Below are 15142 nucleotides of genomic sequence, written 5' to 3'. Positions count from 1 at the left end.
ATGTCGGTTCTCAGCGCGCAATGCGCATGTGCCGAGAACTGGCTTTTGCGTTCTGTCAAAATTTCTTTTGACAAATCCAGCACATCCCCGCATGAAGGACATCCGCGTGGCAGAGATTGGGCTATTTGCCCAACTCATGTCCTTCAAACTCTTACGCTTGATAAAAGCAGGTGCATAGCCTACCTCTATCAAGCGTAAGAGTTTTAACACATAGAAAAGTTAAATTTAATCATTCATTTTTATATTAAAATCCCTGTCCATGAAGGTAAATTTATTTTTAAATCCTATTAAAACACATTTTAAAAGATTTAAAAAAATTGTTTTTCTAAAACATTAAAATTTCAATAAATTTTTAAATAAGTGAGGTGTTTTTTTATTTATTGTGTTGTGTTTCTTGTTTTAGGGGGGTTTTCTATTGACAATGGGAACTCTGTTTGTATGAGCTCCCATTATTATTATCAATGATAATACTACATAATGATTGGTGATCCAGGCTCACCATGTTCCCGTACGCTACACAGCCTCCAACCGGAATCCTACATTCCTCCGGAACCACCAGGTATTTTTGTAATGTTTTTTGGGTCGGAGGCTTTGTCTGAATTTCCCCCCAATAAGATCAGCCAACACTCGCACAGATCTTAATATCATCTGCAGATCATGCCCTCAACACCGACATCCAGATCATTCATAAAAATAGTGAAGAGCAACGGTCCCAACACTGATCCCTATGGTGACCCATCTCCAAACAGGTCCAAATCCATCTATAACTAATTATGCTTGCGTCCTACCATCCAGTTCTCAATCCAGCTCAATATATTATCACTAATACCAGAAGCTCCCATCTTACCGAACCCCCTTGTGCAGTACCTTATCAAAGCTTTTGGTCTACTGGGCTTTCCTCATCCACCAACTTTGTAATTTGTTCAAAAAATTAGATTTGTAAGGCATTATCTCCTTTTTATGAAGTTGTGTTGGGTGTCCCTAATATGCCTTTCTCTATCCAAGCATTCATATATTGCACCCTAATGACTCCCTCAAGCATCTTGCCTATTACTGATGTTAAAATAATGGGTCCATCTTGTCACCTTTTTAATTATAGGGACTACATTAGCCTCCTTCCAGTCTATGAGAACCAATCCAGAGTGCAGTGAGATGTTCAAAATACAGGCTAGGGGCTCACACAACACACAGCCCATATCCCGGAGGACCCTCGGGTGGCTATCATCCGGCCCGGCTGCTCAATTTATTTTCAAGTTCTTAATTCTTACTCAAAGAATATGTTCATCTATGTTAATTTTACTAGTTTTATTAGTAACATTAATAATTCTAATAGTCAAGCACCATCTACAGGCGTGAAGACTGATGCAAAGTACTAATTTAATATTTCTTCCATACTCAGTGAGTCCTTTGTAACCTGTCCTTGAACGCTTTTCAATGGCCCAGTACAGTGACACTTCTCTGACTCTTCATAAACTGAAAAGCTTTTCCCATTACTGCCACAAATGTCTACGATCGATCCTCTTTTCCATTTGCTTTTTAGTTGAACTTCCAGCTCATATTATTAAACATGTTCAATTTGTTTCCCAGGGCCTGTTATGGATTAATGCTTGGGTGTCACCAGACACCAGAGGGCGCCGCGGTCGGAGGTCATCAGGCTGTACGCATGTGGCATGTGTGCTTGGTCACCTGTATATAAGCTGGGTGTCTGTCACACCAGCACTCTCGGGCTGGAATAAAGATGGATTAGCTTGCACCTGTGTGAGTTTTCAGTAACCAGACTCTTGAATCATTGCAATTGGTAACGAGGTAATTTAAGAACCTTCGCATGCACAATGGGCACGGTTGGAATCCTGGAGAGATTCATGGAGGCCGAGGATTGGATGGATTTTGTCGACCACCTGGATCAGTATTTTGTGGCCAATGGCATGGAGGCAGAGGCCTACGCAGTTAAGCGCAGGGTCGTTCTCCTCACCGTTTGTGGTCCGAAAATTTACAGCCTCATGAAGGATCTTCTCTTGCCAGTACGTCTGCCAGAAAAAGAGTATAAGGAATTGTGTACGTTAGTGGGTAACCATCTGAAGCCACAAGAGGAGATCATCATATCACGCTACCGTTTCTACACACATATGTTCGTGCTGGGGCCAGGTCGTGCCGGGGTTTGTCGCCAACCTGCGACGCCTTGCTGAGTTGTGCAAGTTCGGGAACATGCTGGAAGACATGCTGTGCGATGTCTTCATGATAGGCATCAGCCATGATGTGATCCTCAGGAAGCAGTTGGCTGCAGAGATGCTGGATTTGAAAAAGGCCATCGCGAGTGCCCAAGCATGCATGACAACGGATAATAATTTGTGGCAGATATCATCGACGAGGTGGAGTTCCACGGCAAGTACTGTAAACTCACTCAGGTGCAACCTAATCCATCTTTATTCCATCCCAAGAGTGCCTGCGTGACAAAGACACCCAGCTTATATACAGGTGACCAAGCACACATGCCACATGTGTACAGCCCGATGACCTCCGACTGCGGTGCCCTCTGGTGTCTGGTGACCCCCAAGCATTAATACATAAAGGGGCCCCACCCAGATTTCTCCAGCTCCACTTCTGGTCAGCACTGGAGAATCGGCACGAGTCTATTTTCAATGTTTTTACGCAGCGAGTTGTTGCAATTTGGAATGCACGGCCTGAGGGTGGAGGAAGCAGATTCAATGGTAACTTTCAAAGGGGAATTGAATACTTGAAGGGGGTAAATATGCAGTGCTCTGGGGAAAGAGCAGGGGAGAGGGACCAATTGGATAACTGTACCAAAGAGCCGGCACAGGCATGAAGGGCCGAATGGCCTCCCTTTGTGCTGTATCATTCTATGATTCTACAATGTATAATATACATGGATGAAAACCATTTTTAAATGAATGAGTCAGATATTGAATGTCACCCCCTGTATATTAAGCCAAGTATGTTCTAAATATGTTTCATTAGATCAATACTGAATCATCCTCCCAAACTTCAGATAATGTCACAAATATAAAGTTTGTATCCAGTTTAAAAGGATAAAATGGGGGGCGGGAGGATGGAACCCTCTCCAATTCTCTAAATCAAGGGCTGAGAGTCATCAGAGATTTTCCTTCCCAAATCGCTGTAATAATCCTTTCGTTGATGACTAAAGCAAACAGTAGTGGGCAACCCAGACTTCTCCCGAAATCTCCGAGAACAGGTTATTGATTATCCTTCTCAAAACCTTTCTCCCACTCTATTAACTTTCCATGGTTCTGAACACAGGTAACTTTGCAAATCCTTCTTCTCAGCACCTGCCCATGTTTTAAATCCCACAATGATTTGTTTTATAGCGATACATGTTTCCGTATTCTGCAGCACAGTATAGGTCAGAGATCATTCCAATATTTATCGAACCGCTACTAACTGCCCGAACGACCTGTGCCTAGGCATTTCATTGATGGGACCAGCTCAATATTTAATTGATCTAAATTGAGGGGTTTATTGATCCCGGCTCTACACGAGACCTGTGACTGTATCACTGAACCATTTTAATGCATGGCTTGTCCTGTCAGCCCAACTTACATAGCAGGCTAATTATCTGTTTCCAATGTTGATTTTCAGTCTCCATCGTAAAACTGAAAAGCTGTAAGTATGCAAACACATTATCATCATCGTCACTGTTAGTGCCTCCTGTGCAACATCAGTGGGCAGGAAATCCAGCTTCATATCTATCTTGTGGAACAGACAAAGGACATTTCTGGCTAAATCTTGGGATATTCTTGATCTTTATGTCAAAGTTTTTCAGTTCATGCCTCAGCTATAAACAAACATAAAGTAATTGGAAGCAGAGTAAACTTCAGTCTGTTGATGATCTTCGCCATGGTTCCCTGATCACACCACCCAGAGAAGGGTTGTGGTTCCAAACCTGCTTCAGCCAATCAGTGTCAGTTTGTGAATTGAGGCTGACTCCTTGGATCCCAGAATACTGAGGCCTTCCAATAACCAACATCCTTACCTCACATTTCCTGAAGACTAAACAACTGACCCTGCGCATCATCCCAGGGGCTAGCGACATGAAGGCAATCCCTCCAAACATATAATACACTCCTCCGCACAAAGCAAAGACTAAGAAGATCCAGAATAACAACATTCTTCAACAATGCCTGGTGTATACCACACATTAAACCTACTTGATCGTAATGTGAATGCTTCTCAACAAGCATCTGTTGTCCAATAGCCCAAAACTTGCTCATAATTTTCCTATCAATCTTAGTTAGACTGGCCATAATATAAATTGTCTCCATCCCTATTCTGCGTCAAACATAATTAATGCTTGGTTTATTGATGGAAGTAAAGCTCAAATTTGAAAGCAATATTACATTTTCAGCTGAAGAAGAAAAGTAACTCCATTATTTGTGCAAACAAATCCGTGATATAACCATTCCCTGAATTATTTTCAATGGCACTGAATCAATCACAAATTTAATCTTGTTCAATAAAAGGATTCTGAATCCATGAGCTGCCCTCGCTTGCTGAGGAGAGATTCATTACAGAAATAAACCCTTTCTCCTGCTGTTCCAATGCCAGTGTTACCATTGGCAAATATGACTTTTAATAAAACCTTCTAAAGATTTGAGTTATTAGTGCCAGGTCCTGTTATATCATTTGCCCGTTCGCTGTCACTCTGAGGTAGGAGACTGAGGTGTGATCGTGTGCTCCTGGGATAGAATCGGTCCCTCTCCCCATCTCCCCCCGACCTGGAGAAATTGTAGGCATAGTTAGAACACCAAGGGGAGGACACCTGTCCCTGCGGCACAAACTGAGCATGGTGACCGTCCCGTGCTCCAGGATGGGTAGGTCCAAGGCCCACAATCCGGCCGGTGAGCTGAAGTCGATGGAATAGAAAATTGGGTGGGGTGTAAAACGTGCAGCCGATTCACTATCGCCCGTTGTTTCCCCCGGTGATAGCAGTTAAAATCGTTCCGCGTGATTCACAGTGACCACCGTACTCCTCTTAACATAACAAGCCTGAGGAGTTGGGCCACCCAACCTGGAGTGGGTAAGAGACTGTTTACAGATAAGGACATGGACAGAAGGCAGAACAATCTCTTGTCAACACATTGGATATTCTGTCACAGGAAGCAGCCTCACAAAGCAACTTTAAGATTGATGTAATATTGGCGAGCTATAAATCCAATTAAAAAATGTTTGATGTAGGATTCTTACGATATGAAAAAGGATTTCAATCTTCATCTCCAATTTCCAATCTATTGCAAATTTTGTAAGTTTTTTTTTTATTTGTTCAGGTGATGTGGGTGTCATTGGCCAGGCCAACATTTATTGCCCATCCCTAATTGCCCTTGAGAAGATGGTGGTGAGCTGCCTTCTTGAATTGCTGTAGTCCATGTGGTGAAGGTACTTCCATAGAGCTGTTAGGGAGGGAGTTCCAGGATTTTGACACAGGAACGGCGATATACTTCCAAGTCAGGATGGTGTGTGACTCGGAGGGGAATTTTCAGATGGTGTTCCCATGCGCCTGCTGCCCTTGTAGGTGGTAGAGGTCATGGGTTTGGGAGGTGCTGCCGAAGAAACCTTGGCGATTTGCTGCCGTGCCTCTTGTAGATGGAACACCCTGCAGCCACGATACGTCAGTGATAGAGCAAGTGAATGTTTAAGGTGGTGGATAGGGTGCCAATCAAGTGGGCTGCTTTGTCGAGCTCCTTGAGTGTTGTTGGCGCTGTACTCATCCGGCAAGTGGGGAGTATTCCATCACACTCCTGAATTATGCTATCCTCCCTTTTTGCAGAAAGAGCCATTTTTCTCTGAGAACTTCGACATAGAATCTCATATTATTTAGCTTTAGCAATAAGAAATGCATTGTAGACCTTTATTTTATTTTGTGGCAAATTAACGTTCTGCCCTTGACCATATCCTGGGTTCTAACAGAACAGAGTATTCTCATTACTTCAGCACATTACAACAGCCAACACAATATTGGCTCAATTTACCATGATGCTTTGCTGCTCAGTTTTTAACATGCTTAACTAAGCTTAAATACATTTTAGTTACTTTTATCCGATAACAGTTAAGCAAAAGCATTATAAAACACTATCATAACATGCAACTAAGTTTTATCTTACAGAAGAGTTGGTCCGGATTAATGACTTTTTAAACCCAATGGGCCTCACATTATGTGAAGGCAGTTGTAAGGAATTTTATGCTAACTGGACAGGCAGTGGGAGAGCCGGGCAGGCAGCGGGAGCCGGACAGAGTCGGGTAGGCAGCGGGAGAGACGGGCAGGCAGCGGGAGAGGAAGGGAATCTGTCAACAAATACTTCACGGCGGCTCACCGAGGAGAACCCTCTGTCTGCAGGGAAGTGGTGGAAATCCAATGCAACTCCAGCTCCCCAAGATCCTGCTGATGCCATTAAACCAAATGAATGGGCGGGCCCACAAATCAGGCACATACGCTCATCATACACTCTCTTGGTGCTCAACATTCTGCATTTAGCAACATTACCGATAAAACTTTACCCGTGCATGAGGTACTGTCACCGTGTAAATCCCTTCCTGTCTTACTTTCTGAATGAGGCTGCCATGAAGATTTAATGGTACCAGTGATGGGGACAAGGCGAGCTTTAGTGCAGTTACGCTACCTAGATGTACCCTGGGTTTATTTGCTGCAATACTAGATTGCAGAAGTTCATGGCTCAATGGTTTATCTGCTCATACTACATTCTTCTGCTTGCTGTATTTAGGTAGATGTTAAATGGGTTAGTGCGTCCCGAAAATAATGCTGTAAATGTGCATGAACTGTTCCGCAGTTCACTGGCTGAAAAATATATCCCAATGACTTTTCCACCAACTACACATGTGCAGTAATACAGATCCTATTGTGTATAAAGCCCACCAGACAGACAGTAGAATCATCTGATTTCCTGTCTGTTGATGTGACGGGAAATGACTTTCATAGAATGCCATTACATAGAATTTACAGCACAGAAACAGGCTGTTCTGCCCATCAGGCCTTTGCCTGTGTTTATGCCCCAAACCAGCCTCCTCCCACTTTACTCCCTCTCACCCGATCACCATATCCTTCTATTCCTTTCCCCCTCAAGTACTTATCTAGCATCCCCTTAAATGCATCGAAGCTAGTCGCCTCAACCACTCCTTGTGCTAGTGAGTTCCACATTCTAAGCACTCTCTGGGTAAAGAGGTTTCTCCTGAATTCCCGATTGGATTTATAAGTGACTATCTTATATTTACTGACCTTAGTTTTAGTTTCCCCACAAGTGGAAACATCTCCTCCATGTCGACCCAAGCAAACCCTTTCATAATTTTAAAGACCTCTATTAGGTCACCTCTCGGCCTCTGTTTTCCAGACAATAGCCCCAGCCCACTCAGCATTAGTTGAGCTGGAAACGGGAGGCCCACTGGAATAGATTGGAAATGCACTACTGCTGGGCAAGGGGAGAAATCCAGCTCGTGTCATACCAGCAGAACATGTGGAGCTGTCACCTCAGACTCATCAAAGAAGTTTTTCATTTGATAAAAAAATAATTAGTTTGGGCATGTTTTTAGTTTTAGTATCAATATGAATTAACTGGATATCATATGTTTGATTTTAAAAGCATCGAAAAATATTCTGGATGTGTGTCACCTTTTGAGATTTTGATTATCGGACTATGAGGAATTTCAGGTTAATTTATATTGATATATTGCTGTTAAATTAAATTCAACATACAACGGCTAAAATCCATACAACACACAATCTGTCTGGAAATACAGATTGGATCCAGTAGCAGGGACGAGGCAAAGGAACTAACAGAATTGTGCTTCTCATATACCATATCAGTTTGAGACATTGGCCGTGAAATTCCGACCTACCCGGGTCCGTACGGAGTTCCTATGGACCCGGGAAGGCATCGGAAATGTCGGTTTTCAGCACACAATGTGCATGCACTGGAAACCAGCATTTCTGATCTGTCAAGTTTCTGGCTTGACAGATGGCCGCATCTTGGGAGCGAGGACACTTGTAAGTGGAAATTTCCGATATTTACGCTTACAAATGTCCTCAAACATCTTGCGCCTGAAAAAGCAGGCGCATAGTCTACTTTTACAGGTGAAAGTGTTTTAAAAAACACAAATATATAAAAATAAAGTTATTTAAACATATTTTATCATTAAAAACCCTCCTCCCCACAACAGTAAGTTTATTTTTAAAGACTTTTTTTAAAAATCGGGAAATTATTTTTTTTAAGACATTAATAACTTTAATTTAAATGAATGTAGTGTAATTAATAAAAATAATAATAGTGTTTTGGGTGTTTTGGGCTGTGTTTTGGGTGTTTCGAGCTCTATCACAATCATAGTAATAGGAGTTTAGGACCCTGCAGAACTCCTATTACTATGATACTTTACCTGATTGGCTGTCCAGAGCCATGTGACTCCAGCTCGAGGCCTGCGCACGCGCCGACGTGCACGTGCTGCGAATCGCAGTCAAAGGAGGCCTCAGCATCGGAAAGTCGAACGTGTGCAGCAGCTTAAGGTAGGTGCGTATTTTTTTTCTCTAAAATGTCCGTGGGAAGGCCAAAACGGAATTTCAGGGCCATTAGACAATGGTATCTCTGTTAGGACATTCTAGAGAGGACATTGCCACAGAGGGGGAGGTTTTTCATTTTGATTGGCAGCTTAACTAGCAAATCACCAACACAGAAAACTGGGTGGGGGGGTGGGGGGAAGATGGGCAGTCAGTCTTTAGCTTCCAGTCTGGCTGGATAAGAAGGCAGTCTGAACATGGTGAGTTGAGACATTCAGAGGCATTGCTTTCTCATCAAACAATGAGGAGTGGAGAGTCTCCAGGCTGAGGTATGAATGCACATGTACCATAAGGGAAAGGGCAGTGTCGGCGAGTTTCAGCAACAATAGTCTGTAAAGTGAAGGAGTAGAGTAGCATCCTTCGCTATCTCACCATGAAATAGATTGAAAGTTACTGAAAACTGTATTCTGTTAGGTCCTGTATTTTGTGTTTACAATTGGTCTTGTCTCTCTATAGTCTTTATCTGTCCACTTTCCGGAAGATAAAAGAAACATGTGTGGGGCGCGTATAAGATTAGAGTATTCAATGTGCACAATGAACCGATCTCACTGATACAGCCTCGGGTCACCCTAATGTATGTCTAATTATCGGGCAATTAGAATATACTCCATATTGTAGAAAGGTTAATCCACTTACAGCAATGTCTGGTGATGCTGAACCCGAGTGAACATGTGCAGACCTAACATTTGTAACAGTGTGATTGGAGGTAATCATACAATGATACAGCACAGAAGGAGATCATTCGGCCCATCAAACCTGTGCCGGCTCTTTGGTAGAGCTACCCAATTAATCCCACTTCCTGCTCTTTCCCCAGAGCCCTGCAGATTTTTCCCCTTCAAGTATTTATCCAATTCCCTTGTGAAAGTTACTATTAAATCTGCTTCACTACCCTTTCAGGCCGTGCACTCCCGATTATAACAACTCATTGCATTAAAACAATTCTCCTTATCTCCCCTCTAGGTCGTTTGCAATTATCTTAAATCTGTGTCTGCTGGTTACTGTCCCTCTTGCCAGTGGAAACAGTTTCTTCTTATTTACTCTATCAAACACTTTTAAAACCTTTTTTAGGCCCAGGATCCCATATTTTTTAACAGCTTTATCAACCTGTCCTGCTACCTTCAAACAATTGTGTACATACACCCAGGTCTCTCTGTTCCTGCACCCCTTTTAATATTGTACCATTTAATTTATATCGCCTCTCTTCATTCTTCCTTCCAAATGCTTCACTTCATACTTCTGTGCAATAAATTTCATCAGCAATGTGTCTGCCCATTTCACCAGTCTGTCTATGTTCTCGTGAAGTCTGTTACGATCCTCCTCATTGTTACTACATTTCTGAGTTTGGTGTCAACTGCAAATTTTGAAATTATGCTCTTTGATCTATATTAATGACCTGGACTTGGGTACAAAGAGAGCAGTGGGCCTAATACCGACCCCTGGGGGACGCCACTCATACTTCCCTCCAGTCTGAAAAATAACCGTTTACCTTGATGCGAACCCTTGATTGGTATTGCTGGATATATTCATAGAGTATGCTAATGTAGTGGTTATGTTAATAGAATACTCTCCACTTGCCTGGATGAGAGCGGCTCCATCACACTCCTGACTTGTGCCTTGTAGATGGTGGTGAGGCTTTGGGGAGTCAGGAGGTGTGACACTCGCCACAGAATACCCAGCCTCTGACCCGCTCTTGTGGCCACAGTATTTTTGTAGCTGGTCCAGTTAAGTTTCTGGTCAATGGCAAGTCCCAGGATGTTGATGGTGAGGGATTCGGCGATAGTAATGCCGTTGAATGTCAAGGGGCAGTGGTTAGACTCTCGCTTGTTGGGGATAGTCATTGCCTAGCACTTGTGTGGCGCGAATGTTACTTGCCACTTATCCTATGTTCCTATAACAAAGCCATAATTAACAACATAATTATTGGCTAGAACTTTGCTTCCCAGTCATATTTCTTTGACAATCCTCATCAGTTTGAAGGTGATGACTCTTTCTGTCAGTGGGGCAGTGGGGTCACAGAGTGAACAGGGCAGTTTATCTGGCAGCCTCCAGCATAATGGCTAGCCCAGCACCGAATGGTACAACAGTTAATCAGCCTGGTACGGGGGTGTATCCCAAGGTACCACTGCACCTTTACTCTTGGCCAGAAATCACATGCATGGCATCAACTACTGCCAACCTTTTACGCCACAGACATTGGCCCTGATATTTACCAGGGTAGGCTTGTGAGCGGGGTGGGCAGGGGGGGGAGTGATGGGGAGATGTGGTCGGGAAACCCGGATGTCCGGGTCCCCGCATGCTGTGCAGTTTAACGTCTGTTTTCCCAGCAGGTTCCCCACCCGGAAACCAGCCTGATCGACAGGCTTGGCTTCCTGGGCAGGGAGCACTGCGGAGGCCACAGCCCAGGGAGAGAGCCTGCAACTGGGTCAGTGGGAGCGTTTGCCAATCCCGGGGGCGAGAGGGTCCGCCATCCTGGAAGAAGGAAGCAGGTTAGCTTGGGGGACAGGGGGGGGGGGGGGTGATGGGAAGCACTCCTGCTCCAACTGGCCCACAAACAGTGCTGGAAAGCATTTACCTTCCACGCAGCAGTCCTCGCCTCCCTTTAGCTGCCGGGTTTCCGGGAGCCTGGGAAACCATGCCGGCCAGGGTTAAACCTGGAAGATAGATTAAATCTGGGACTTGCATCCTCATAATATTTAAATGACCAACTCGCCTCCTGGGAGCAGATTGATTGCCTGCTCCCCGTCCTGCCTCCGTTAAAACTGGAAGCGGGCGGGCTGGAGGTGGGTTGGGGTTGCATTTTATTTTACTTTCACATCTCACCGATCCCAACCTACCCATTCTTGGGGGTAAAATTACTGCCATAGCATCTCAAATCATTCCATTGGGACACTCCTTACCCTCCCATTCACTGAGCTGCTTGTCTCTGTTGGAAATTAATCATCTCTTGGAGGAAGCAGGCAGCAGGGAGTGCTGTTGGAATCCCTGCAAGTTAACCAAACCAATATGGCCTTTCACCCGTTGGGCCAAATGGCCTGTTTCTGGGCTGTAAAATGCGATGTAATTCTATGTAATGACCCAACCTATGCTTCCTGCAAAGTCAGCGTCCCCACTGTGGCCCTGGGATTAGCACTAACGCTCCACGTGGTCTTTCTAAATACTTACATCTTGTCTTTCTCTCCTCCGTCACCCATTAACAGCTGAACAGCAAGAACAGAGAGATCAACTGCACCAATTCTCACGGAAGTCTGGCTTTGGATGCTGGCATGTCCAACTGCTGGGTTAGACATTTTTAACTCATCTTGTTTTGTATTTGTCCCCTGTTATTTCTAGCCGGCATTTACAGCCTTATAACACATGCTCAGCCCTGCTTGCTCACTCTGTCGGCACAGGCAGTGTGAGCTGTACCAGCCAGACAGTTCCAGGGGCCATTCCAGTACCTGGGTTCACTCAGCCAGGCCTCTCAGTATGACCCACTGCAATTGGTCTCCACACCCCCTGGGCTAGAGGAGGGTAAGATTTTCCCATGACCCCTGCTCACTGCCCTATGACCCCTGCTGGAATGTACATGTGCGGGGGTGGCACGCATGGGGACAAGGGGGCATCGGACCAGATACCCTCTCACTTTCTGACAACAGTCACTGTCCACTCACAGGAATAATGGGAAAAATATTGAAAGCCAGTCAGCCCTGAACCCACAGCCCAACGTGAGCCTGTACCTACAGAAGGGGACTGGCAACAAATGGCACTTTCAAAAGCAAAGTCTAGGGCTGCGATTGTGTTTATAGCTTCCCGTTTTATATTAAAGTTCTGACAATTGGAGAGTTAATCCTCTGAGTGTCCTTTACGAGCTGTAACAGCGGTGGAATCAATGGGGTAATCATCTCCTTTCCTCACGCCCTTTTATTGGAGTTCTGTGTTCATTTTGTTAGTCAGAATATGACCCAGAAAAATACATTGACTTTCGGACTATCTTGAATGGAAATGCTCTCCTTTTCTGAATGGAGGTGTGATTCTAGTATCAAAGGGGGCCGTTTAACCCCAAAGGACGGGCGGGTGGTGGCGGGAAGGATAAATGTTAAAATTCACAAACCCGACCCCAACCCACCCACTTCCGATTTTAACACAGGCGGGTCGGGAGCCAGGCAACCAATCAGTTCCCAGGAGGCGGGTTGGTCGGTAAAAGCTTTTAAGGAGGCTGGGTGTCGCCGAAATAGAGACAGACTTAAAATAGAAAGACTTGCATTTATATAGCGCCTCCCACAACCTCACAGCATCCCAAACATTTTACAGCCAATTAAGTACTTTTGAAGTGTAGTCGCTGTTGTAATGTAAGAAACACAGCAGCCAATTTGCACACAGCAAGCTCCCACAAACAGCATTGTCATAATGACCATATCCTCTGTTTTAGTGGTGTTGGTTTAGGGATAAATATTGACCAGGACACTGGGGATAACTCCCCTGCCCTTCTTCAAAATAGTACCGTGGGAACTTTTACGTCCACCTGAGGGCAGACGGAGCCTCGGGTTAATGTCCCATCCGAAAGACCGCACCTCTGACAGTGCAGCACTCCCTCAGCACAGCACTGGGTGTCAGCCTAGATTAAGCTCAAGTTCCTGGCAGTGGGACTTAAACCCACAACCTTGACACAGGGACGAGAATGCTGTCCATTGAGCCACAGCTGACACACATGCAGCATAAAAGTGACAATATTGAGGGTTAATGGGAAGGCAATCATTCTCCTATTAACCTTAATAACCCGCAGTTAACCACCAATAGCAGGCTCTAGGTTGATGAGAGCATGTGTTGGGGAAGAGATGCTCGATATCACCATGTATAACACCATCTTAAACAGGGTTTGACTGAATAGATTTGCAATGCTGCTGCACATATTAAGATCAATTCTTCCCCCTTGATACCTAGATTCTATGTATTTAAACATTAATTTACAGTTTATATTGCGCAAAGAATTCTCCTGTGTGCTGTGTGCAACATAATCCTAAACCTGTGCATGAAGAATCGGTTCACAATTTCATTCTACAGAGCAAACGGAGCGGAGCTTCCCCCACTGCTGATTAACAATTAATAAGCTTAACGTGTGTTGTAGTGGTGGGGAATAAATCAGGTGTAGATTGTCTCTGGGTAGCACCGGGAGTCAGAAGGTCATGGGTTCAGTCTCACTCCAGGCACTGAGTGCACGACCCAGGCCCATACTCCAGTGCAGTGTTGAGGGAGTGCTACACTGCCGGAGGTGCCGCCATTTCGACAAAATGTTAAAGCGAGGCCCGGTCTGCCCTATTTGAGAGGAGCAGGGAGCTGACTCTGGCCCACATGGGTCCCCCTCCACCAAAAACTGTTCATCTGGTCATTTATCCCGTGGACATTTACTGGGGCCTTGCTGTCTGCAAACCGGCTGCCGCGTTTGTCTGTGTTGCTGGCGACTGCACCTCAATCAGCAAGTACTGAATTGGCTGCAGAAAACTTCTGTGGTGAACAATGATATATAAAGTCAATCTTTTCTTTGCTGCTGTTGATTGGATCTCCATTGTGTAGAGACAGTGCCCCCTATTGGCTATTGTTGTAGCAGCGCTCAGTGTCAGTGATTTGCTGTGTCTGAATCTGCCTGGGCAACAATCACCTCAGCTACACGGCAGTGTTCCAAGTGAGAAAAGGGAGATTTAAAATAACAATCCACTTTGTTTTATAAGATGTTTTAGGTTCATGTCATTTGCCCTAAGGTAGCAAATAATTGGGAAGGAGAAACCACTTGTAATCAGAGGGATGATCATGTCAGTCCAAGTTTCTCAGAGGCTCACATTATACAACGTTATTTCCCTTATATTTTCTGCACAGGAGACGAATGGGTTCACCTTGTCCGTGTCCACCCAAGGCAGGCCAGCCACTGAGGGAAGTCTTGCCTCACGACCACTCCGATCAGAGAAAGAAGCTTTATTAGTGGGTAGAGTATCCTGACTTTCTCTTATTTTCAGTGCAAAATGCCTTCTCGATTTATCATTGAATTAACATTGTGCTGTTCTCTGGCAAAGCCTTGTGTAAATTTTTAAACTGCATGCCAGGAATTGTGAAAGGAACATAGGAACAGGACTCGACCATTCAGCCCCTCGAGCCTGTTCCGCCATTCAATTAGATTGTGGCTGATCTGTGTCTTACCTCCATCTATCTGCCGCGGTTCCTAACCTTTAATACCCTTACCCAACAAAAACCTATCCGTCTCAGTTTGGACATTTTCAATTGATCCCCAGCCTCAAAAGCTTATTTTGTGGGGGGGCGCAGGGCACTGGGAGGGGGGTCAAGGCAGGGAAGGGGGGTGGGGATTGACCGGGAAAAGTAACTTGGTGACAAGAGATTCAGAGTACCTGTAGGAAGCAGGGAGAAGTGCAGTGCCTACAAACGATTCACTTCCAGTTCCTTACTCGGGGAGGATTTGTCTCTCTCAGGCTGAAACAAGAGAGAAAACTGTTTGTTAGAGTGTTCCCCACAGATGAGGTGGTGCCGATATGTGTCTTTTAAATGCTCAATTACCGAGAACTG

At 44.7% G+C, this 15142-nt stretch overlaps 1 protein-coding gene and 1 long non-coding RNA gene across 2 annotated transcripts in view; one reads left to right on the top strand and one right to left on the bottom strand.

The window, feature by feature from the left end:
• Positions 1-15142, bottom strand: part of LOC139276311 (uncharacterized) — an 84194-nt gene that overhangs the window by 38823 nt on the left and 30229 nt on the right. Inside the window, exon 3 of the long non-coding RNA XR_011595905.1 lies at positions 14968-15049. This is a non-coding gene — a long non-coding RNA (uncharacterized lncRNA). The remainder of the gene's footprint in view (positions 1-14967; positions 15050-15142) is intronic.
• Positions 1-15142, top strand: part of LOC139276310 (ecto-NOX disulfide-thiol exchanger 1-like) — a 493766-nt gene that overhangs the window by 449279 nt on the left and 29345 nt on the right. Inside the window, exons 10-12 of the mRNA XM_070894110.1 lie at positions 3901-3935; positions 8780-8793; positions 14490-14549. Coding sequence (XP_070750211.1) covers positions 3901-3935; positions 8780-8793; positions 14490-14549 — 109 coding nt within the window. The remainder of the gene's footprint in view (positions 1-3900; positions 3936-8779; positions 8794-14489; positions 14550-15142) is intronic.

Source organism: Pristiophorus japonicus, chromosome 11 (assembly GCF_044704955.1).
Source record: "Pristiophorus japonicus isolate sPriJap1 chromosome 11, sPriJap1.hap1, whole genome shotgun sequence".
Taxonomy (NCBI): domain Eukaryota; kingdom Metazoa; phylum Chordata; class Chondrichthyes; family Pristiophoridae; genus Pristiophorus; species Pristiophorus japonicus.
The sequence above is the reverse complement of the archived record's forward strand: the minus strand, read 5'-3'. Positions and strand labels throughout refer to the sequence as shown.